Source organism: Anabrus simplex, chromosome 8 (genome assembly GCF_040414725.1).
Source record: "Anabrus simplex isolate iqAnaSimp1 chromosome 8, ASM4041472v1, whole genome shotgun sequence".
Lineage (NCBI taxonomy): Eukaryota > Metazoa > Arthropoda > Insecta > Orthoptera > Tettigoniidae > Anabrus > Anabrus simplex.
Window position 1 is genome coordinate 14709046 of NC_090272.1, and position 23612 is coordinate 14732657.

Genomic DNA, 23612 nt, shown 5'->3' on the forward strand with positions numbered 1-23612 from the left:
ATAATAGATTGTACCTTCTCACCAAGTTTCAACATTTTTATACTCGCACTATATAGATTTTCTTGAAGAAATGGCGCTTAGTCTACTGATGCAATTTAAGGTTTTTCTCAAATGCGAATAATGTATCACGATGCTACACCAATAACCACTAACTGCTGAGTATCTACTGAGTAAAACATCAAAAAATATAACGTGGCGGCAGCCATGATTAAAAACTGAATCTCCTACTGTCTGGAAAGGCCCGCTAAGTGCTTGAACCACCACGAGCCGCGCCACAACTCCGGTTCATTATTTAAGTTTTAGATGGAGAATTTCTATAAAGGAATCTATTCTCTAAAGTCGTTGCTATAATGATTTACTGATTTGAGGAATTTCAACTTATCTGAGTCAAATACAAATGATAAGACATGAGCCATTGTAGTCTATACAATTTTTGAATGGATTTTCCTTCGCGATAGGCCTATTATATTCTGAGAGTACAGTATTGACGTGATATGTTTAAGCCTATGGGTAAGTTTTGTTCTGATTGAGACAGAAAATGCGATTAAAGATATTTTCTCCCATAAATACACACAAATCATTGGACAGGTAATAAGACTGTTGCTCTCAGTTCATTCAATCTCGAAATCAGGATCTCCATTAAATCCATCTACGTCATTCACGATGTCAGAATCTGCTTGAAGATTCTAGTAAAATTGTTTGGCATCTGCAGGTGTTAAGTGCATCAGCGAACCAAAGTATCTTAGTTTGGCTTCAGAGATATATTTTCCTTTTGGCCACAAAGGTATTAATGCCTGGTGAAAGGGAACTCTACTTTCCCGTGGTCCTCCCTGTCTTGACTTATTTAGATTTACTTCCTGAGATTCACGATCAAATTCTAGAGAATGATTTTCAGACGCAACCTTCATAGCAAGCTGCATTAGTAGCATTGTCGTTCACCTTACTTTTGGAAGTACTTGATACATCGCTGAACTTCGTCACTTGATAAACCACTCAATGTATTCCCACGTAAAAATGTCAGCACTATCGAAAATGATGCAAACTGGAACGTCGCATAGTCTACTGATGCAATTTACATTTTTACTGATTCCCGCTTTGTCGCTTAGGTTTTCTGTTTACTAACAATTAACGGCCTCTTGTAATGCAGTGGGGAATTTTTTATAAATTGTTCAAGCCTTCCTCTACAAGATGGCGCTAAAATCTCAATTTGATCTCAATTTTCGTGAAATGGCGCTTAGTCTACTGATGCATAACACGAGTCACCTATTACCTTTCCAACCTTACTCCCTTATTTAACCCAATATTTAAATATGTTTCATCCGTGTCGACCGCTTAACGTGACGACCCACCCACAGAAATACGAAATAAAATGGTGCGATAAAGAACGTCATGATCTCATTCAACAGCGAAAAAAATTATATAAACAATACCGCCAATCAATGACTCAGCAGCATTATTTCCAATTGCGAAAGCATATTGCAAAAACAAAGCTTGTCTTTAATGCAAAAAACGAAAAGCTTGGCAGTCTTTTATTTATACATTAACTCCTCAATTACCAGCAGCGAAATTTTGGAACGTGATCCGTATGATAAAGCGAACATTCCAATACCAAACTTATTATTCCTATCCGCGACAAATTTTAGAAGATTTTTTATATACCCTCACCCCAGTATCCGTAAACCCGCCATTTCTACCCATCTCACAGGACAGTTCTCGTTCTTTTACGTCATTATTAAAGCCAATTACATATAACGAACTACAATCTGTATTATGTACCGTTAATAGCTCGTCCCCAGGATCTGATACAACTACTTATCTCATGCTCAGGGCCATACCCCCCTCACGCCCAAATTTATTTACTACAACACTATAATAGTATTCTTGAGACATTACACGTACCAACAACATGGAACGATTTTTTCATAACTCCCATACTGAAACCGACAAAACGACCTACCGAACCTGCAAATTTTCGTGGCATAGTTTTGGGATCATGTATACGGAAAGTCTTCTGTAAAATCCTCATGAAACGAATGGCGTGGTTATTGGAATACCACTCGCTATTACCTAAGTATCAGTTCCCTTTTAGGCGTGGTAATAGTACACAGGAACCTATCATTATTTTCCTCCTCGACATCTTATTGGCAAAATGGCGGAAACAATCTACCGTGGCAGTCTTTTTGGATATTAAAGGTGACCATGATGCTGTGTTATTGCATATTCTCTGGGAGAAATTATTTATTTATGGATTTCCCATCAAATTCCTTTCTATTTTAAGTCAACTATTTGCCAATCGCCGGTTAACCATTAAATCAACTCAACACACAATTGAAAGCCGCTATACATCAAATGGATTACCACAGGGTTCGATACTAAGTGGAATTTTGTTTGCCCTTTATATGAAAGATCTCGAATCTATTGTGACTCCACACGCTCGAATTCTAGCTTACGCGGATGATTATGTTATTTACTGTTCTCACTCCAACATTGATCATTGTAGAACCACAATATCTCGCGTTTTAAGTTTAGTCCTTCGGTGGCTAACAACCCATGGACTTTCACTTTCAATCGCTAAATGTGCAGCGATGATCTTTACAAATAAACGAACCTTTGATAAAAGCCATATTAACTTTGATACCTATAGCATCCCCTTTGTCCCACAACACCTATATTTAGGCATATATATATCGACCAAAGACTTACATGGCAACCCCAAACACAGTATTTAATTCGGAAATCTGATCGTTATATTACTATCTTACGAACGGTAACGAAACGTGCATGGGGTGCTGACCCCTTGTCAGCAATACAACTATATCGTGCAACCATTCGGTCCATACTTGACTATAGCGCCCATATTATTGATTTAACCGCTAAAGACAGTTTACTAGCTTTGGATCGTCTTCAATTTTCAGCACTACGTATCAGTGTGGGTGCCCTCCGAACAACGCCAACTAACGCTTTACTAGTAGAAACTACAGAAGAACCACTGTATATTCGCAGGATAAAAATTTCAAAAAAATTCCTACTCAAACATATTAGCAGATCGAACTCCCTTATCGTACCTAAATTAAAATTATTATATGAATATTATCAACAGGGTCCTCCACCTTATCATCAGTACCCCGCCATATATATGGCGTATGCTGAACTCCACCATCTTACTGAAACTATACTTCGCACACCACGCGTAAATTTGTATTCATATGACTATGATATTCAAACATTCCGTCCTTCTATTATTCTGAATCATTAAAACAATCAACGTATTCACCTCATCCCAAATTATACGCTCTTAAGAAATTTAAAAGTTCAATAACCTACCAGATTATCACCTTTTTACTGATGGGTCAAAATCGACTACTGGAGTCGGAGCAGCATTTTATGATCCACAAACACAAACTATCTTTAAATATCCGTTGCCTAATAATTTAACTATCTTTACCGCAGAATTATGTGCCATATATCAAGCTCTTTTATATGTCCAACAGTTACAATCCAAAAAAGTAAATATATTCAGCGATTCTCAAAGTGTATTACAAGCTCTCCAATCCTTCGCCCATAGTCAAAATACGAAGTTAAACACCTTATTTTACAACTCGAAACATCCGGTTTTGTTATAACGTTATTATGGATTAAAGGGCATAACCGACACGCAGGCAACGATATGGCCGATATAGCAGCAAAAGAAGCCAGTGCAGATACCGCGAACTTATTACAAATCAAAATCCCGATTTCTGACTACTTTCCATATATAAAAATGAAGCTAAACACACATGGTGCACAAAATGGCGTTTATCAGCTAGTACGAAAGGCCATTATTACTATCAAATTCAACCGAATATTCCCACACTTCCGTGGTTTAAAAATGGTACGTATACACGACGTCACATTACTAACATCATCAGACTACGTTTTAATCATGCCTTAACCACGGTATATTTATCTCGATTTCAAATTACGAACGATCCAACTTGTTCCTGTGGCGAACCTCAGGGCGATAGTGACCATTTGTTTTTTCATTGCCCCCAATATGCACGCCAACAAGCCATTTTAATGCAGAAATTAATTAATGTCCACGTACCTTTCCCTACACGACTTTCAGCTTTGTTGTATCAACCTTCGCCTAAGATCATTGCTATCTTAAACGAATACCTTGATAACACTCACATCAAATTATAATTACGATCTAGATTTTCAGTTGTTTTTTTCGACATGGTGGTGAAGTGGCATTTCTATATGTTCCGGGTGAGTGGATCTCGCGCCAAGAGTTTTATTACTCTCCAATCTTGTACAGTGCAACACGTTTCTATTGCTCAAGATTAAGGCCCCATTCACAATGCAAACGTAACCGTAAACTTAACGCCGTGACGTAACCGTAAAATTAACGTAAAATTTGTGGTATTCACAATGGAGGACGTAACATTAACGTAAAGAGTACACAGTAGCCAATCAAAACACTGCCATGTTATTTAGTACGGAAGCCAGGTTTTGGGCTATCTCGCAGTTTTATATTTCAATACCGGTACCTCGATGGAATCAAACAACGTGGTAGCGGAATTCATATTACTTCAAACATCTATTGCTTTGCTCCTGGGAGCTGTGTAGGCCTACGGTACCTGAAAAGGCGATGTAAACAACGGTACAGAAAATGGGTTCATCCCTTGAATCAAAGAAGGTTATCTCAGGGCGATTTCAGTAATCTACTGTAAGAAATGACCCTCGTCAGATCGTTTTCGACATGCGAATGAAACCTGAACTGTTTGCCTTTCTTACGATTTGCTTCCCCTTTTCTAATAAAAAGAAATGTAAGGTCTCCTTTACCGACATCTATGACCCTATCTATCACACCCTGATGAGATGTTTAGATCTATTTGTTTGGCTGATATAGTTTTCGTAAACTAGTAGTCCGTCATAATGTTAAGTAATGTACAGGGACACTGTTTTATTTATGACAGGGATTGTCTCTCGTCCGTTTGCCAACGCTGCGAGCTTGTCTCCCGCCATTTATTGTCAGATTTCATTACTACAGGATATTAATTTCCACCTATTTTTCGGTATAGCGTATTTGTAATTCTTTTTCCTTCTATCATACATAGCCTATACACAAAGATTATTTTGAAAGAGAATTACAAGTGTTTCGTCGAAAGAAGTCATTATATCGTGCACAACACACAATGTTTACCTCTGCTCTGATTGGCTGGTTCTTAAAGTTAACGTAAAATTAACCGCAAGAGCTTGGAGTTTGCAATCCCTTAATTTTAAGGACTCGCAGTTGAGTTTACGTCGGCGCATTGTGAATGGATCCATTAGATAAGATGGCCGCTAACTTCTAAGTTAACGTTAATTTTAAGTTTACGTTACGTTACGTTTGCATTGTGAATGGTGCTTAATAGGTTATTTGTGTATTCGACCAGTGCAGATAGTTTACTACTTTTATGAACTTACATATACACGATATCATAGTGCTTCGTTCAGTTTATCTATCTAAGTGTAATCGTGCTAAAACTGGTTATTAATGATGTAAACGTGTGCTGTTGTGATACAAGTGAAAAAATTTCATTGGGCTCGTGACTGGGAAAGAATATATTTGGTTCCCAAATAAATATCCGCAAGACAAGACAAGGAGTAGCTCAGTGGTGGTTATTAGTCCATGTTGAGGAGCAATGTGGGGTGATTGTGTGAGTAGCGGACTTTCTCTGGAGTTCTCGTGTGTTGTGTGTGAAGTGACTGCCTGCTACTCTAAAGAGACTTGTAAATAGTCACTTTAGTTAAGTGTTTTAAGGCCGGTCTCCACTGTTTAACATTTAACACCAACATGTTTAATTTAACATGTTACAGTTGACATGTATATTGTGATTGTGTCTTCCAATTAACTTTGCATGTTAACTCAGAATGTTGAGTTAACACTTTTAACATGTTGGCGTGTTTTCCGCTCCAAGTGGAAAACATGTCAAGTCAATTCGTTGTTCGTGCGTTGTCGGCACAGCTTCGGCAACTTCCATGATGTTCCCATGCCAACACATAACCTAAACGATGCAAACGACGTGCTCCTCATGAAGCAGGCTTTTAATTACAACACTCCGCAATACTCGTTCTCTTTCTTATAAGCTACAAATACAGTACACGCACGTGTGTCGTTCTCTCTGCACTATACTAAAATGTCAGAAATGGGGTAGAGCAAGGAGATTACTCTGGACTTAATTAGAGATATAATAGAAAGGCCTTATTTGTGGGATGTCTCACCAGAGGAATACAGATATAAAGCGAAGAAAGCCGACAGTTTCCAGGAACTCGAAAATATCTATAATTGTTCCCGCGAGTAAATCGAAAAAAAAAATACTAGCGTCCCTCCGCTCCCAGTACAGTCGAGAATTGCAGAAAGTTCAGAAAAGTCGGTAGTCGGGAGCGGACGAAGTTTATACCCTGTACTTCAAAGTGGTTTGCTTTTGAAGCTATGAGCAGAGTGAGGGGAGGAAATGTGCCTAATAAAACTGAATTTCTAAATCATAACAAGAAGCAACAGTGGGAATAACAAAGGCCAATTCCTCTTCATCTGATTCCATTGTCCTTATTTAAAAATACTAGACACCATCTAAATGTATTACCATAAATTGATATGATGAACTACCTGTATATAGGCCTAAACAAAGGATGTCAAGTTTAACATGTTTATTAAGTATGTCAAGTATTATTACAATATTATAAGTCCACCTGTTCAATACAATACAATATGATCCACTATTTCATATGGTCAAATATTTTGTATACATATGAAATAATGGATCATATTGTATTGTATTGAACAGGTGGACTTATAATATTGTAATAATACTTGACATACGTCAACTTCAATACGGAACCAAAATGAGAATAGTTACTTGTTACTTGTAATGTTTATTAAGTGTGGACACAATGTTAAATGAAACAGTTTTTGACATTTAACATTTAACATGCTGATGGTGTCACCAGTTAACATTTAACATGTTGTTGTTAAATGTTAATCAGTGGAGACCGGCCTTTATACAGCTACCTTGCTGAGTGGATGGTGTCTTCAGGTCATTAGGCTGCACACTGGAGTTGGCAGACCAAAGCAATGCGGTGAAGAGCAGACCAAGTTGTGCCCAACTACATGTTCTCCTCAGAACGTGATTGATGCATAACGGCATCCAATTATGTGTTTGTGACTGGACGACACTAAAAGAGTCCATAAACTTCTAGAAGCAGAAGAAGAAAACCAAAACAAAGTGATCAAGTCTCCACGTGCTTTTTGGTGACCCTGGGTACAAAGCTACATTTCTGTTGTATATTTTTAATTTTGTACACAAAGGGGAGATAACGATCAGCAGTACAACTACAAAGCTCTAAACAGAAATTCTTTGCGTTTGCGAGACAAATCAGTTCAGTACCCATGAAATTTCACGACCGCGACGAACATGATCGATAATACTGAACCAGCAATTTCTTCACGTCAAGATCAGCTTAAGAAGAGGAAGCGAGGGATTATATATATTTCTACCATTCCTCCATACATGACTGTAACAAAAATAACTGAAATATTTAGTCAGTATGGTGAAGTGGGTAGAGTCTTTCTTCAGCCAGCTGAATCAGGTAGTCTAGGAATAATGATGTTTCTTCCCGTTCTTGGTATCTATTTTTTTTTTTTTTTTTTTTTAACTTTTCGCAATATATATATAAATGATTTTAATTTCAGAGAAAACAAATTCCAAGAAGAAGAAGAAGAAACCAGCCAAACATTTCACAGAAGCCTGGATTGAATTCAAAAGCAAACGTGTTGCAAAACAAGTTGCAGTATCATTGAATAATACTCGAATAGAAAGCAGAAAGAAGAGTAAATTTTATGACCACATATGGAGCTTAAAGTACCTTCCAAGGTATGGTTTATAATCTATAGATATTTTTGTGATACAGGTTGATTTTTGTCATAGTGAAATGCTTGTACCGACCGTACTGTACTGCAAAATGCATGACAGTGTGTCACAGTTCATAGCATGGTTCTTTCCAGTCTTGTAACATCATGGCAACAATGGAGTAGAAATGAATTATAATTTTGTTCTTCTTTATTTTGGAATTCTGTATTTTAACCTGGCCAATTGATCTGTTTTGCATGAAACCTGCACCTTATTTCCTCAATGTACATCAGATTATTACAGAAATATTTTTAACACAGAACATTTTTGCAGAATGCTGGCCCTAGCTTTGTCTGTCATTGCTTCACTTTCTCATTTCATCTTTCCTATCTGACCTTCCGTGGTCTGACCTCTACAGTATTAGGTTGGCAAGGCCTTGGTAATCATTCCTTGAAGTGTCGGCCCTCTTCTGATTAGTGTTTATAGAGAGGATGGTTCTGTCTGGCCAGTTACTCCGCTGTGGTAGTGGAAATGCAGTTGGTGTTATTCTGAGAAAAGACCTAAGGAAATTGGCCCAATCAGTGTCAGAATAATAAAAATGAGATGTGGATTTGAGAGTAGAAGAAAACATTTCCTAGAGGTATACACCACAGCTCGATAGCTGCAGTCGCTTAAGTGCGGCCAGTATCCACTATTTGGGAGATAGTGGGTTCGAACCCCACTATCCGCAGCCCTGAAGATTGTTTTCTGTGGTTTCCCATTTTCACACCAAGCAAATACTGGGGCTGTACCTTAAGGCCACGGACCCTTCCTTCCCACTCCTAGCCCTTTCCTCTTCCATCGTCACCATAAGATCTATCTGTGTTGGTGCAACATAAAGCAACTTGCAAAAATAAAAATAAATGTTTTCTTCTGAGCCTCAAAGAGATTTTTGAAGCAATTAGAGCAATGGCACAGAGAGAAGGAAGTGTAGGAACAGACATGCAAGGTAAAGAGAAGATATGTGGAAGGAAATCTTCCGATTGACATTTTTATGAGAAATTATTTAAACGTGGGGATGAAGGAAGATCAACCTCATTGTAATGGAGAGGGAGAAATGCAGTCAGATGTCACAGTTGTGCCAAAAGAGGATTTTGAAAGAGATCAGAAAATTGTAGTAGCTAAACTAAGACTTAGTGATATACAGAAGTTACTGATGTACCCGATTGTTAACCGACCTCCTTTTTTAAACTTTTTCTTTGTTCGAAAAGTACCCCTGGGCTTAGAATTGGTATTGTTAACACGACTGGTAACTTAGATAACCCCCTTTATCGACGCAATAGGAAAAAATGTTCCGAAAAATAACGCCAGAAGCTGACGTATGTAAGTGTGCCATCATGTAGATTTGGGCCCGGTTTCAACAGATGTTAAGTGTATACTAACAAGTTGTTAGTTAACACTGTGTTAAAAGATAAACAATGTGTTAAGATTCTTACATTTCTTCATACTTTTCGTGAGAAATATTAGTTAACTCATTAACTCTCGCGAGAGTTACGAACAGTATCATTATTAATTATTTTCACCAGGCGAGTTGGCCGTGCAGTTAGGAGCGCACAGCTGTGAGCTCGCATCCGGGAGATAGTGGGTTCGAATCCCACTGTCGGCAGCCCTGAAGATGGTTTTCTGTGGTTTCCCCTTTTCACACCAGCCAAATGCTGCGGCTGTACCTTAATAAAGGCCATGGCTGCTTCCTTCCCATTCCTAGGCCTTTCCTGTTCCATCAACGCCATAAGACCTATCTGTGTCGGTGCGACTTTAAGCAAATAGCAAAAAAAATTATTTTCATTCCATGCTGATATAGACAATACATTAAAGAAAAATGGGGAAGATGCTCCACCTAATCAACGCTTCAATATACAGGTAGAAGTATTCATTTAATATCATTAGACCAGTTTCGGTACTCATAGTACCAGGACATGAGAAAATTTTAATGAATAAATTAGCACTATTAGGAAGAAAAAAACCTTTAAACAAACTAAATAGCCTATACAAGAAAACATTAAACAGTCTCATGTATCCAAAAACTGGATGAGAATTTAGTCTAATGAAACACAATTAAAATCAGTACAAGAACATTAGAGGTTGTTTAAATACTTGTTTAAAAAAGTTCACGAATCCCACATTCTGGAAGGTCTTGAAGTAACACTTAAGACGTTAAAACACATTAAAAGTGCCAAATGTTATTGCTGTAAATAAGTGACTTACAGTCTGAAGTGGTATACAGCGACTTGAAACAATGACATAGTTGCACTCACAAAGATTAAAATCGAATAGGAGTAAAATATTGCTAAACTGTACTGAATGTTCCCTCGTAGTAAAACGTGACATACAGAGGTCTTTAGTATATAGCAGGGGTGGCCACTAACCTTAATTCTGAGAGCTGCAAATTTAGGAGACAAAATTGGGAGCATGTTTAGAAAATGATTCATAAAATGAAGACAGGTTTTACATTTTATAACAAATGAAGGAACATTTATTTTCTACACTATACAGAACATTATTGTTCAGGAACACAACAAGAATTGAGATTTTACTTCTGAGAAGTGCTTTTTCGAGTGTTCATTTTTGCTGTTAGTTCTTTTGAAATCTGTCTGATAATTGGCAAGCGCAGTTCGCACAAGTTCACTTGATTAGTTCAGTTCGATATATATATTAAATGAATTTAAGCATTGAGTACAGTGATTCACACACATCAGTAGTCTCAAAGATTGAGATCAGTCTCTTGGCACATCCTTTTGTTAGTGGGTATTTTTCTTCTGGAGCATTCTTCCAAAACTCTATGGTAGAAACACCACTTCATTTGAGTCCTTTTAGTCCTTCGTCCCCTTGCAGTTCTAGTAGCTCGAACTCTACAGCTGCTGTATCCTTTGTTATTGGTGATGAAACAGGTAGCCATCGCCCACAACAACAACAACAACAGAAAAAGGATTTCCCAGGAATGAAAATTAAGGTCATTTAATCTGCCATTGATTTCTTCAGCAAGGCCAGACATTTTACTCATGCAATCTTCAGTTTCCACCTGAACATGAGGAAGGCTTTGAGTAATTTTCTTCAAACATTTAAAGTGAGAAAATGTCTTAGTCTGAAGGTTTTTCCCCAAAAGCTTTCACTTGATATGAAAGTACAGTCTGGGCCAAATCAGAAGTAAGTTTTTCTCCTCCTTGTAAAGATATGTTTAGCGTTTTTAAATGCTAGACCACATCTGTAAGAAAAAAGCCAAATCTACTGGGGGTCATTAAGTTCAGGGAAGGATTTTCCTTTTCTTCCATAAACTGTTTGATTGGATCAAGTAATTCACAACATCTGCCAAGAAGATTGGTTACTGATAGCCATACCAATATACATCATCAGGAAACTCATCATTGTTCATATCTTATATAAACTGTCTGCGTGTTTTGGCACATATGCGAATACAGTTCACAATTTTTAGAACTACCTGCATAATATGCGGGTACTGAAATTATTTTGCTGCTAAATGTTCTCTGTGTATAATACAATGTACAGGTAGAAAATCAGGAACTGATGTGTCAGCATTTAAAAGCCCAATAAGCCCTCGTTTCGTGCCAGTCATGGATGGTGCACCATCGGTAGCAACGCTGACAATATTACCGATAGGCATTGAGATTTTCTGTAAAGCATCATCCAGGGCTTCTTTAATGTCACAACCTCGAGTAGTATCCTTCAAAGTAACCAGGTTTAAAAGTTCTTCCACCACCTGCAAGTCCCTTGACCCATATGTCACAAATATGGCTAGTTGTGGTTTATCTATGACAGGGCCTCTCAAACGCCCAAAATCTCTCGCGTGCAGACAGCGGCGCAGAGTTCCTGTGCACAGTGCATAGGTCTGGCTCGGCTCTGACCAACGCTTCGTCTCTGGGCTACTCGGCTCAACTCGGATTTGGAACGCTACGGAGCAAGTGAGGAAGAGGGAGACAGGCGTGGGGAAAGAAAGAGACGGCGCTATTGTTTCAAATCGAGGAGTGGGGGTCTGCACTCTTGTCAATCAAGCAAAGTCGTCTTTTGCACCATGCACAGTGCATGCACCCTGAGAGGCCCTGACTCGTCCAGAGTCCGACTTACTGCTGAGCACTTGCTTGGTTTTTTAACCCCTTCAGTCCTGATTTTTTCTGTTTAGAAAGAAAAATTACTTCTGACTGGATTTTGATTTTAGGTCATACTGGGGGTGTACTTACAAAATTTGGTTGATGAGAGACCATCCGTTACAAAAATATATAATGTACAGTATACTGTACATTTGGTATCAAGTGTTGCTGAATCCTAAACTTTTACCTTGGGATGGCAACCTTCTTAGGACAGGATTTGGAGGTATACAATGTTTATACTGTACTAAATGGTAAGCTATACATTCCTATAGAACTGAAATTATCTATTTTTGAGATATTTTCATTGTTTACAGATAATTATTTACAAATATTTATATTTTGTTCACATGTTACCGACAAAGAAATGCTTCATAACAATTCACATTCATTTCATTGCTTATGAAATGCTGCAAAGCAGTTCCTGTTCCTATTTATACAAAGATGTACTCCACATTTCTGCAGATAATGTGTGATCGCTGGGTGCAATTAATCTTCTTGCATCGAGTAGGTTCTTTATTGCCATCATGCTCTGGTAAGTGATCAACACTATCCGTCCGCACTTCCCTCTGTGGTCTCGTCTCAGTTGTTCGTTTTTTATTAGTTGAAGGTGATCTTACAGGGCTTGTAGATAGCCTTCCTCTTTTGATTCCCTTGAATTGGTTATCAACTTTCACAAAAGCTTCAGTTACCCTAAGCCTGAAATCTAACAAATCCATTATCTCCTTCTGTGCCAACCCAGCATTTCTAGCATTCGGCTGTACTCCATCACTCAGAGAAAACAAATATTTTTGTACTTCAGAAAGATGTGACATACAAGCCAATCAAACCTGAGGAAAGTAATTAAAGTTTTGTTTGGTTTGCACATTGTTATGGGAGCAGAATATCAGGCCTCTGTGTCAGGAAAATATCTTCAACAGAAAGTTCAGCATCTCCAGAAGTACCAATAGTATATCCATTGCCACTTGCCTCAGTTGGGCTGCTTACAGATATCATCTCAACATCAGCTCCTGAAACATATCGCAAAATAAAGCTATATTTTAATAATTATTAGCTAAAAATTTGGGCAACTCAGTTTGCCATAAGAGTACTGGAGTTTCATAATGTGTAATAATATTGAATGTGATAACGTACCAATGCGCTGTATTTGTGGCTGGTTTGTGGTTCATCCTCATCATCACTGGCTAGTTCCTCCACATCAGACACATCTCCATTCTCCAACAACTTCAAAATCATATCAACGTCGCTTGGGTTCATTTTCATCCTTGATGTGCCTGAATTTCAACAAAAATATATTTTAGGGAACTCAGAGAACAAAAACAAAGTTTCTTTTTACATTTCTAAGAGACAATCTAGAGTATACAACACTTAATCTTCTTCTATATTACTAGAAACTACCAGGTATATAAATAAAACTTTGTGAAAGATAATGAACTCAGTCACACTATTTGCAACACTTGGGACCCCATGTACAGTATACTGTACATGCTAATATACATGGATGTTATGAGGCAAGGGATATGAAAGGCTAACTATAATTAGTATGCATATTCTATTCAAACCTTTATCTTTAACCCCCAAACAGAACTTTACCCTAAACAGAATAAAATGTTAAAAATAAAGAATAAAATTTTCCCACTTACCTCCACTAACAGCATGCATGTCTGCCATGTTTGTTTATCTTCATAATTCACTAATGTGTTGGAAGATGTCACTTCAACCAATTGAGAAACAAAGATAAAGCATAGAAGTCTCTAGCAAGATAGAGAACTCCTCTATTCACTAATAATTCTTGGTGCTATAAGCTAATGAATTTGATGTACAGTATACTGTACACCTGGACTGAAAGGGTTAAAAAATTATTTAAATTATCCGCACTAATAACAGAAACTCGCCCCTCTCTTGTGTGTCTAGCAGCGGGCATTTCGTTGATGGGTTACTGCAGTTTCTTATTTTCGGGTTCTAAAACAGAAATAACTTGTGCCATGTTCTTCTTCTTAATATCCCTCTGTGTAAGGCTTTTTACTTTTGCAATATTAAAAGCCAAGATGAAGCCAGCTTCTGTTGTCAAATCTGATTCCTTGGTAAAAATTGACATAACCCTACTCTGACCATGAAGTTTTTCCTTTAGTGATTTCAGTTTGGTTTTCCTTAACTGAGAGCCAATAGGAAAATCTTTGTTGAAACCGCTGTGGTTAGTGTCATGATGGCATTTTAGATTGCTGGCCTTGAACTGTGACAAAGTTATTTGACACAAAATACACATTGGCTTATCGTTTCTTTCTACAAAAACGAATTCTTCCTCGCAGTCGTTACTAAAAGCTTGATTCTCTTCTTCATATTTACGCTTCTTAGACAGCATCGCAACTGTTCGGACACCTGGTCACAGCTGTACTGAAACAGCACACACAAGAGTATCGGCACTCGCTACTGCCTACACGTGAACGCGACTGGCTTCGCCTCGCGACACTGACTCACTGACACACTCTCCCGCTATATTCACCTCCCATCTCTCACCACTCTCCTACAGCGCTAATACCGTTAAATCGCGAGATGTTATTTGATTCCATTAATTATATCATTTTATTTTACTCAGAGGTTGGTGTCAAGAGCCGCACAAGACTGACTGAAGAGCCGCATGCCCCAGCATTTGCCTGGTGTGAAAATGGGAAACCACGGAAAACCATTTTCAGGGCTGCCGACAGTGGGGTTCGAACCTACTATCTCCCGAATACTGGATACTGGCCGCACTTAAGCGACTGCAGCTATCGAGCTCGGTGTGTACCTTAATTAAGGCCACGACCGCTTCCTTCCCACTACTAGGCCTTTCCTATTCCATGGTCGCCTTAAGACCTATCTGTGTCGGTGCGACGTAAAGCAAATTGTAGAAAAAATCTACCATCATACACAAAAGAACTAGGGAAGCCGTATTAGCATTACGTCAAATTGTGGAAAGAAGGTTAGAAGTCAACAGGAAAACTTTGACTTGGAAAAGCCTTTGATAATGTTGAGTGGGAACTGCTTTTCCAAGTATTCTAATAGGAATATGGGACTTGACTGGAAAGAGAGGCTGCTTATTCTGAATCTATATAAAGTTCAAACCGCAGATGTTAATGTTAGAGCAAGGGAAGCAAAAATTGGAGGAGAAGTATGACAAGGCTGCCCACTGTCACCATATTTCTTTATCCTTTATGCACTTAGAGAAATGAAAACAGGGGTGAATTTTAATGGTATTCAGGTGCAGAGTATCTGTTTGCTATCTTAGGTAATTCTAAGATGTTAAGAACATTAAACAATGTAAACTAAAAATAAACGTATAGAAAACAAAATTCATGATAGTAGACAAAACAAAGCTCAACATTAAGTAACACACTGATAGAACAGAATTCTCCTATTTGGATAGAGTTACCTCTAATAAGAGGTCCCTTTCAGAAATCAAGAAAAGAGCAGTGGTAGCAGAACAAGCGTTGCTAAACCACCATCTCAGTTTGAAGACCAGAAAATCATTTCTCAAGACCTTTCCTTGCAGTGTGCTACTGTATGGATGCAAAACCTGGACATTAGAGAACAGGAAGAAACAAAACTTGAGGCTGCAGAAATGTGGTTTTGGAGAAGAATTACAAAAACAAGTTGGATGGGTAGAAAGCAAATGACCTTGTTTTAAATGAGGATTGATGTTTATTAAATATTATTATTATTATTATTATTATTATTATTATTATTATTATTATTATTATTATTATTATTATTATTTAGTGTGTCATGCTACAGTTGACAATCGACTATATACAAGTTCTTAACAAACACAAAAAAATTGACTCTATATTAAATATATTATATTATTATTATATTAAATATGATAAACAAGAGGAAAATGAAGTTCCTTGTACATGTACTGAGACATGACTGTCTTCTCGAAACCATCACTGAAGGTAAAGTACCGGGAAAGAGACCCAGGGGATGAGCAAGGATGTCATACATCAGGAACTCCGTCGGTGAAGTGGCATGTGGTTCATATAGCAACATGAAGAGGCTAACGACAAGGCATTGCCTTTAGTAGCCTTTTCTTATTAGTGATAATTAATTCTTTAAAATCTTCTCACATCTGTTACTGAAGATGGTACCATTGGTACCAAAACTGGTGGAACATTTCTACCTGTATACGGAAGTGTGGATTAGGTGGAGAATCTTCCCCATTTATCTTTAATGTAGTTACGAACAGTGCGACTCTAGAAGGCAGTGGCTGAACCAAGCAGTGTGATTTTGTTTGAATACAAGGGAAAATCATGGCTTGTGAAATAAGCACAGCTTGTCTCAACTTTCCCAGCTGAGAGTGGGAAACCATCTGTTACAGCTCCTCCTTTCCTCGCTGTTTAAGATCCTGTTGTAACCCTGCTCAGATAAGGGAATTACCGAGCGAATGGCTGCGTGAGTTCTTTTCCACTCCGGAATTTACTCTGCATGACATTTAGCCCCTGTTATTTGTTTCTTATTGGAATTAACTCACGCCTCAGCACAAGTTACTCCAGTCCACAATTGAAGGGCTTATTTCCAAAGTGATTTTCTCCATTAAATCACATTGTTCAGAAAAGAGCAACAAACGACATTGCATTTTAATTTAAAGATAGAAATGTCAATCATGGCACCGCAGGGAGTGTAGCACTAGCCTGCAAAATACCGTAGTTTTTTCCCTCCGAAAGGTTTCAAATCTGCTTTCCGTTTTACCATATCACGCAAGGATTTTTCACAGTAGTCTCCTTGTTTCCTTTTATTTCACGATTTTGACGACATTTCACTAAATTTCTATACCTCTTAAAGATCTGCAGAAAAAAAAGTTCTATAAACAAACATTAATAAAAGTCATGTGCTGATTTCAAATCTGCTCTCAATTTTTTCATATCACCTAAGGATTTTTTACAACAGCCGCATCATTTCCTGTAATATCATGATTTTGATCACAATTCATTAAATTTTGACATCCCTGAAAGATCTGCAAAAGACTTAATAAGTGACCGTAAATGAGTTTCTGAGGTTTCAGATGTTATAGACAATTTGAACACAGTGAATTCAGTGCTGGAGTGCAGTCTTCTTAAGCATACAAAATTAACATTATAAAAGTTAGTTTTACCTTATAAAGTGCATTGTAAAATACCTTGTAGAAAACAAAACAGACTTTTAAAAAGCACTGGAAGGAGGGTTGGGTTGACCGACGTTTATAGCCATGTTACAAGCAGTAGTTGGCCAGTAGTTGCTACATTCCACTGTCCCTCGTATCTTCTTTCCATTTCCTTTATTTGGTGTTAAAATCTTTCACCCTATTCCCAGATTGTCAGGCAAATAGTCCAGATGATTGTCAAGTAATCGAGTTTTGTACTCATGTTGCCGCCGAGAGCTAGAAACAATTTTAACATATTTTTTTGCAATTGTCTTATAGTTCACGTCTTATACGTTTCCCAAAAATATGAAAGAAGATATATGATGGTTCAACCTTTCAATACTATTAAAATAAGAAGAAATGTAAGTTTTACATTCCTACTTAATTATAATTGGTACTGGTTTCGACCATTATTCTTGGTCATCATCAGCCGATCACAAATGAGTATAAGAGACAATGCAAGGTAAACAAAATGTGAGGATTAAATAATTCTGTCAGATGCTGTTTATGAAGCACTCTAACACCTTAGGGAGCACCGTGTGTTGAAATTTCAATGTTATGAAGAAGTGTAGAATCAAATACGTATTTTTCAGTTGCAGTTCATGAGGCACTGTATAATTTTAGGGGTCAGCACTGCATGTCGATAGTTCCAAAAACATTGAAGAAGTCGTAGATCAAATACGTAAATGTAGTACGGAGCAAGTTCTTGAAGAGTAGCAAGACATATGTGCCAATTGGCACCGTGCCTCCAAAAGTTTGTGGAAATCCGATGAAAAAATTTAAAAAGTTCAAGTATCAAAAAAAATACCAAAGTTACAGAAATTTGTATGTTTGATTCTTGAACTTATTGAAACATATGACATATAAAAAACAATTGTGAAGGGAAAAAAATACTAAAAAGCATAAAATTGGAACAGTTGAGGAGTGTAATGACATAGCGTGTTTCAACTTGAAGGTGAGAGTTGAGGTCGATCTTAGAATAGCGTAATGTATACATTTGAAAGTTAAGAGTGGTCTAAATCATTAGACATGTTAGAAAATGTAATTCAGCTAGAAGAGGAAAAAATAGAAGGAAGGTAAAAAGGAAAGAAAAATTTAAGTAGAAAAATAATGATTAAAATAAAGGAAAAATTAGGGAAATAAATGAGGAGGTGTAGAAGTTTAAGGTGGATCAGGTGGATGGGTTATAGGATTACAAGTAATGAAAATCATTTTATTTTCCGTATTGAAAGAATCTCAATAATAATATAAGAGAATTTATTGGACTCCAACCTATTCAATGCCCAAAAGCACAATAAACACTCAGCCATGAGCATCCATATGAAAGACACCGGACATAGTTTTACCACAATCGAACAGGATCTCCAAATTTTAAAAAGACTAGATAAAGGCAGGCTCATGACAGAGTTTGAAAATTTATACATTTTTTTTTGGACCAAAAATATAATAAGAATAAAAATTTAAATGATCCAATAGACAACCGAAGCCCTCTTTACGAACAATTAATATTTTCGCTCAATAGTTTAAATCTGAAAGACAAAAGACTTGTTAACGTCCTCAAAACAAGCTCTCCAAGCACACCCCACTAAGCCGCTCAACTCATCATGCCCCTATTCTCCCTCCAATACACACAACTCCTCCCCAAGCGCCAATCACATACCCACAGCCCCGCCTTCTCAAATCCACTCCCCTCCTCTAAGACGTCACACGTACAACACGAGGAGCAGGACATTAGCGACAGCCAGTGCTCCACAAACCTCCTAGCAATTAGGTAACAGCTCAACAGCTTTCAAGGTAAGTTTTAACTTTCACATCTTTCATTTCTCAATGATTTCCCCCTTTTTTTTCTCTTTTTCCGTCATTTCATTTAACTAATTAAGACAAATCCTCCATTTTCAGATTTCCCTCACATATAGGACAGCTCAAACACTGATTGCACTGCACAACTTTTTCGACCGTTGCCCATTCAACCAACAACTGACTTTCCCACACTTCAACAACAAAATATACGCAGTCCTTTAGTCAACTAGGAAGAACCTAATGATGTTTTTAACTATCTTCATTTGAAGCTGGTGTTGTTTTAACTCTGTCTTAGCACAGCCTCATTTTATAATCAACAAAAGCTGTTCACTTGCACTGTGCACTCCATTCATATAGAGAGTGACCAACGGAGTTGACTACCTCATGAATCCTAGGGCGAATTATTTTGGTTGGAGCCAAATTACAAATAGACCGATTGGAATGTTTCACCTCATCAATTTTAACAATTATAAATAAGTGTACAGTAATTATAAATTGTGTTTTATTTTGCCAACATTTGTATATACTACGTAAAACTACCATCGAACTCAATATCATATAGACTTTGATTACTTTCATTTTTATACTGTGCATATGATGGCCTCATTTTAATATTAAGAAACCACTAGCGTATTTTACTATGTGTAACTAGTCTATTGTTATTTCGTTTAGAATAGGACCTTGTACGTGTTTTTTAATGTATTCTTTCTTACATATTATGTTCATAATTTCCAACCAGACGTCTGGTTTAATTTTAAGGTGCTTTGATATGACTGATGATCCCCCACATGGAGGGCGAAACATGTCTCCATTTTAACGATGTTTAACTAAAAATGTTAACATCTTGTAATGTATTGAATAGGTTGGAGTCCAATAAATTCTCTTATATTATTATTGGGTTATAGGAAGCGGAAAATGTCGGTAGGAACTATATAAGCCTGGAATATTTGTAAATTTAGCATTTTTGAAAAAGCGGATAAGGAAGTCTAATAAAATATGAGGTTTTTCAGAAATGTCATTTAAATTGAAATTGGAGTTGAAGAATTAGTCAAGATGAATAAAACAATTTTCAGTAGTGTTTAGAAAGGGGCCTTTGTTAATAACTTTAGGTATTTTTATGTCTTTATCAATACTGGTGAAATTATGATTAGAGTCTTGTATGTGTTGTCCTATAGCAGAGTATCTGATATTAAAGTTACGTCTTGTCTGTCCGCTGTGCAAAGAGCTACAGTTATTGCATTGGAATTTGTATACTTATATTAGGAAAAACATTAGATCTATTAATTGGGTTAGAGTTGTGTAATAAATCAAGATTTCTGTTATTGGTTCTAAAAGATATTTTACCGGGCAAGTTGGCCGTGCGGTTAGGTACACGCGGCTGCGAGATTGCATCCGGGAGATAGTGGGGTTCGAATCCTACTGTACCGAGCTCGATAGCTGCAGTCGCTTAAGTGCGGCCAGTATCCAGTATTCGGGAGATAGTAGGTTCGAACCCCACTGTCGGCAGCCCTGAAAATGGTTTTCCGTGGTTTCCCATTTTCACACCAGGCAAATGCTGGGGCTGTACCTTAATTAAGGCCACGGCCGCTTCCTTCCCACTCCTAGCCCTTTCCTGTCCCATCGTCGCCGTAAGACCTATCTGTGTCAGTGCGACGTAAAACAATTAGCAAAAAAAAAAAAATCCTCCTGTTGGCAGACCTGAAGATGGTTTTCTGTGGTTTCCCATTTTTACACCAGGCAAAAGCTGGGGCTCTACCTTAATTAAGGCCACGGCCACTTCCTTGCAACTCCTAGGCTTTTCCTATCCCATTGTCGCCATAAGACCTATCGGTGTCGGTGCAACGTAAAGCCACTAGCAAAAAAAAAAAAAAATTTTCATGTTGTGTATTTTAAGAATGTTGGTGATTTTATAAGCATTTTGAGACAATGTTGTAACGTTCCAGATGGTACAGTGTAATTATGTTAATTTTATGATGTCTAATTAATTCAGGAAAGGTATATTTTTACGTCATGATATTTATCTTCGCACGTAATTTTATTATAATTCATGTTTGATCACTTGCTCACTATCATTTCATTACTTTGTAAGTACGACTTTTAAACGAGAGACGAATATCCTTATATTAACTTAGATTCTTGTGATATTCGATAAAATTTATCTTGCAGTAGATTTTCCTATATCTTGCCACATCATCAAGGAGGAAGAAGAAGGTACAAATTTAGACCTCAATTCCTGGGAAAAGGCAGCACGTGTCCAATCGTTCTGACCGCAGCTACTGTGTTCCGAGCTGGATAATTCAAACTGGACACTGCCTACATTTTCAAAAGATTGTCCCCTTGCCATGGATACTGAGTGAGATGGCTAACGGGAGAACAGTTGATAGCGTCGTTGGGACCCATCATCTTCGATATCAGGAGTAGTTAGAGACATTTCACCTGACTGGACCATGTGTTTCGACCTGTAATTAGAGCCAGTAAAGTTTATTTAAGGGCGTGTTGGAGCTCCTGGTGCAGTTATCTCGTATTTCGCCTAGGTCTTATGACTTGTCTTATGGTTGATGTCCCATAGTGGACTAGTCTGATAATTTATCACTTCTTCACTTCGTTACCATGACGTAGTACGTAGGAATTTCTGAATTATGGGTGTATAGTCACTCTCATCAGGAAGTACGAACAGTTCTACTACTAGACTGGTTTGTACCAGTCTAAACCAATAGGTAGCATTAAACTAGCTAGAAGTGGAACTACGGTATGGACCTTCAGTAAAGTTGGAAGGATTATTAATTCAGTATCCTCTTTGCATGACCCAAGGGGGTTCTTCTAACATTGATTCAGGGCTCATCTCCAACATATAAGATAGAGCGTAAGGGAGGGGTAGTTTCGAAGCCATCATCCAATTAGTGGTTGGTGCACTTGGCGGCAGATGGAAGATGACTGGTAATGTTCCAACTACAAGGATGAAGGCGTTCCAAGGACCAGCGGAACAAGGCCACATGGTGAGCAAGCGAGTTAAAGATATTGCAAGTTTCCAAGAGGTAGAGTCATTCGATTTTTTGATAAATTCAATTCTTACTTTAAACTCAGTTCATGTAAAATCGTCGTCATTTTTATTCAGTATAATAAATGTTATTTTCTTGGTCCACTTTCATCAGTCTGCATTAATTAACCTTTTGATTTCTAATTCTCCTGCTTAATGATTAGTGGACATCCCTGGGATGAGAGTCCGTTCAAGCTTTCTTATAAATGATTTGTTTTTAGGTCATAAACTTAAAGACTGGCACCCAATCTTAGCTTGGATAGTTGCATTTTTCACTCAACAGTTGGGCAGGTTGAGGGGACACGTTAAATAATAGCTCTCCATCGACGGGCAAGTCACATATGCCGTTCCAACGTGAGGCGAGAAAATCATTACGTACGGAGCAGGGAATGACTGTAATGATAGCAGAAATAGTATTTTGGGTAAAATTTGGGCATTAGGAGTGTTTGATTGTGGGGAGGATCATGGCTGATCAGACGAAAGAGGACAGGATGTTGCGCAGTGGACGGGTGGTAAAAAGTAACAATGTAGAGAGTTCAGAGGAAGAGTTGGGTAGTCTAGTATGGAGAGTGAAGGCAAGGAGAAAGAAGTCAGCATGGAGTCAGATGATGGTAGGATGGGGGGCGAAGTGGAGGTAAACCCTAACAATGATCAGTTAATGGGAATGATACAAGTAATGTTAGAGGAATTAAAACAAACTAAATCTGAGCTTAAAAGTGAATTAGAACAAACTAACAGTAAAATTGAGAATACTAAATATGAACTCAAAGACAGAGCAAACTAAAGCTGAATTAAACAGGGAGATGAGGTAAAATAAGGAAGAAGCGAATCAGAGAATGGATGAACACAGTAGGCAGTTACATGATCTGGTGGTAAAAAATGAACTGTTTAATAAGCGATTAGATGAACAGAACAGTGAATGTGAACGGCAAGGGAAGAAGGTAGAAGAAAAGTTTGCGGAGCAGAGAAGTAAATTCCTGGAATTAATGGGAAAGGAAAGCAACTATGCTAGGGAGAAAGTAATCTGACAGGTCACTGTTATTGATAAGAGAGTTGAAACTCAAAAGGAGGAAATACAGGTATTCAAAGACCAGGTCCAACAAGAGATTGACACAGTCAAGCTTAGAATGGAAGATGAGACCCGGGTAAGTGAAGAGATTTTTGCGATAGCTGAAGAGAATAAGACTGAAATAAGGACACTGAAAGAGAAGCAGGTTAATTTGGAGAGCGAAATTGATAGGAGAGACAAAGATGTAGAACGCCGGATGGAGAAAGCAGAAAATCAGTTAAAGCAGTTGGCAAGGGATAAACAGGTTTTCACGGGAAGGCAATGTCACGGAGGTAGCTACAGTAGGGAAATTGAACTACCTAAATTCAATGGCAAACAAAGATTTCCTAAAGATTATAGAGAAAAGGTTTGAAAAGCGTCTAGCGGAACGGTCTATGTACTGGGAAGACATTATAGAAAACATTGACCATGCTTTTGTAGGAGAAACTCGATCCTGGTTCATGATATATAGGCAAACGATGACGGACCTTAAAGAATTCAGAAATAAGTGCAGATATAAATTTCGGAGTGAAACGGTGCAAGCTCAAGAGAGAGAAAGGGT

At 37.8% G+C, this 23612-nt stretch overlaps 1 protein-coding gene across 1 annotated transcript in view; it reads left to right on the top strand.

Moving 5' to 3' along the window:
• Window positions 1–5659: 5659 nt before the first annotated feature.
• The window catches only part of LOC136879200 (activator of basal transcription 1), a 40031-nt gene continuing 22078 nt past the window's right edge, over window positions 5660–23612 (top strand). The window contains exons 1-3 of the mRNA XM_067152995.2: window positions 5660–5681; window positions 7059–7611; window positions 7715–7895. Of these exons, the coding sequence (XP_067009096.2) occupies window positions 7437–7611; window positions 7715–7895 (356 nt within the window). The 5' untranslated portion in view covers window positions 5660–5681; window positions 7059–7436. The remainder of the gene's footprint in view (window positions 5682–7058; window positions 7612–7714; window positions 7896–23612) is intronic.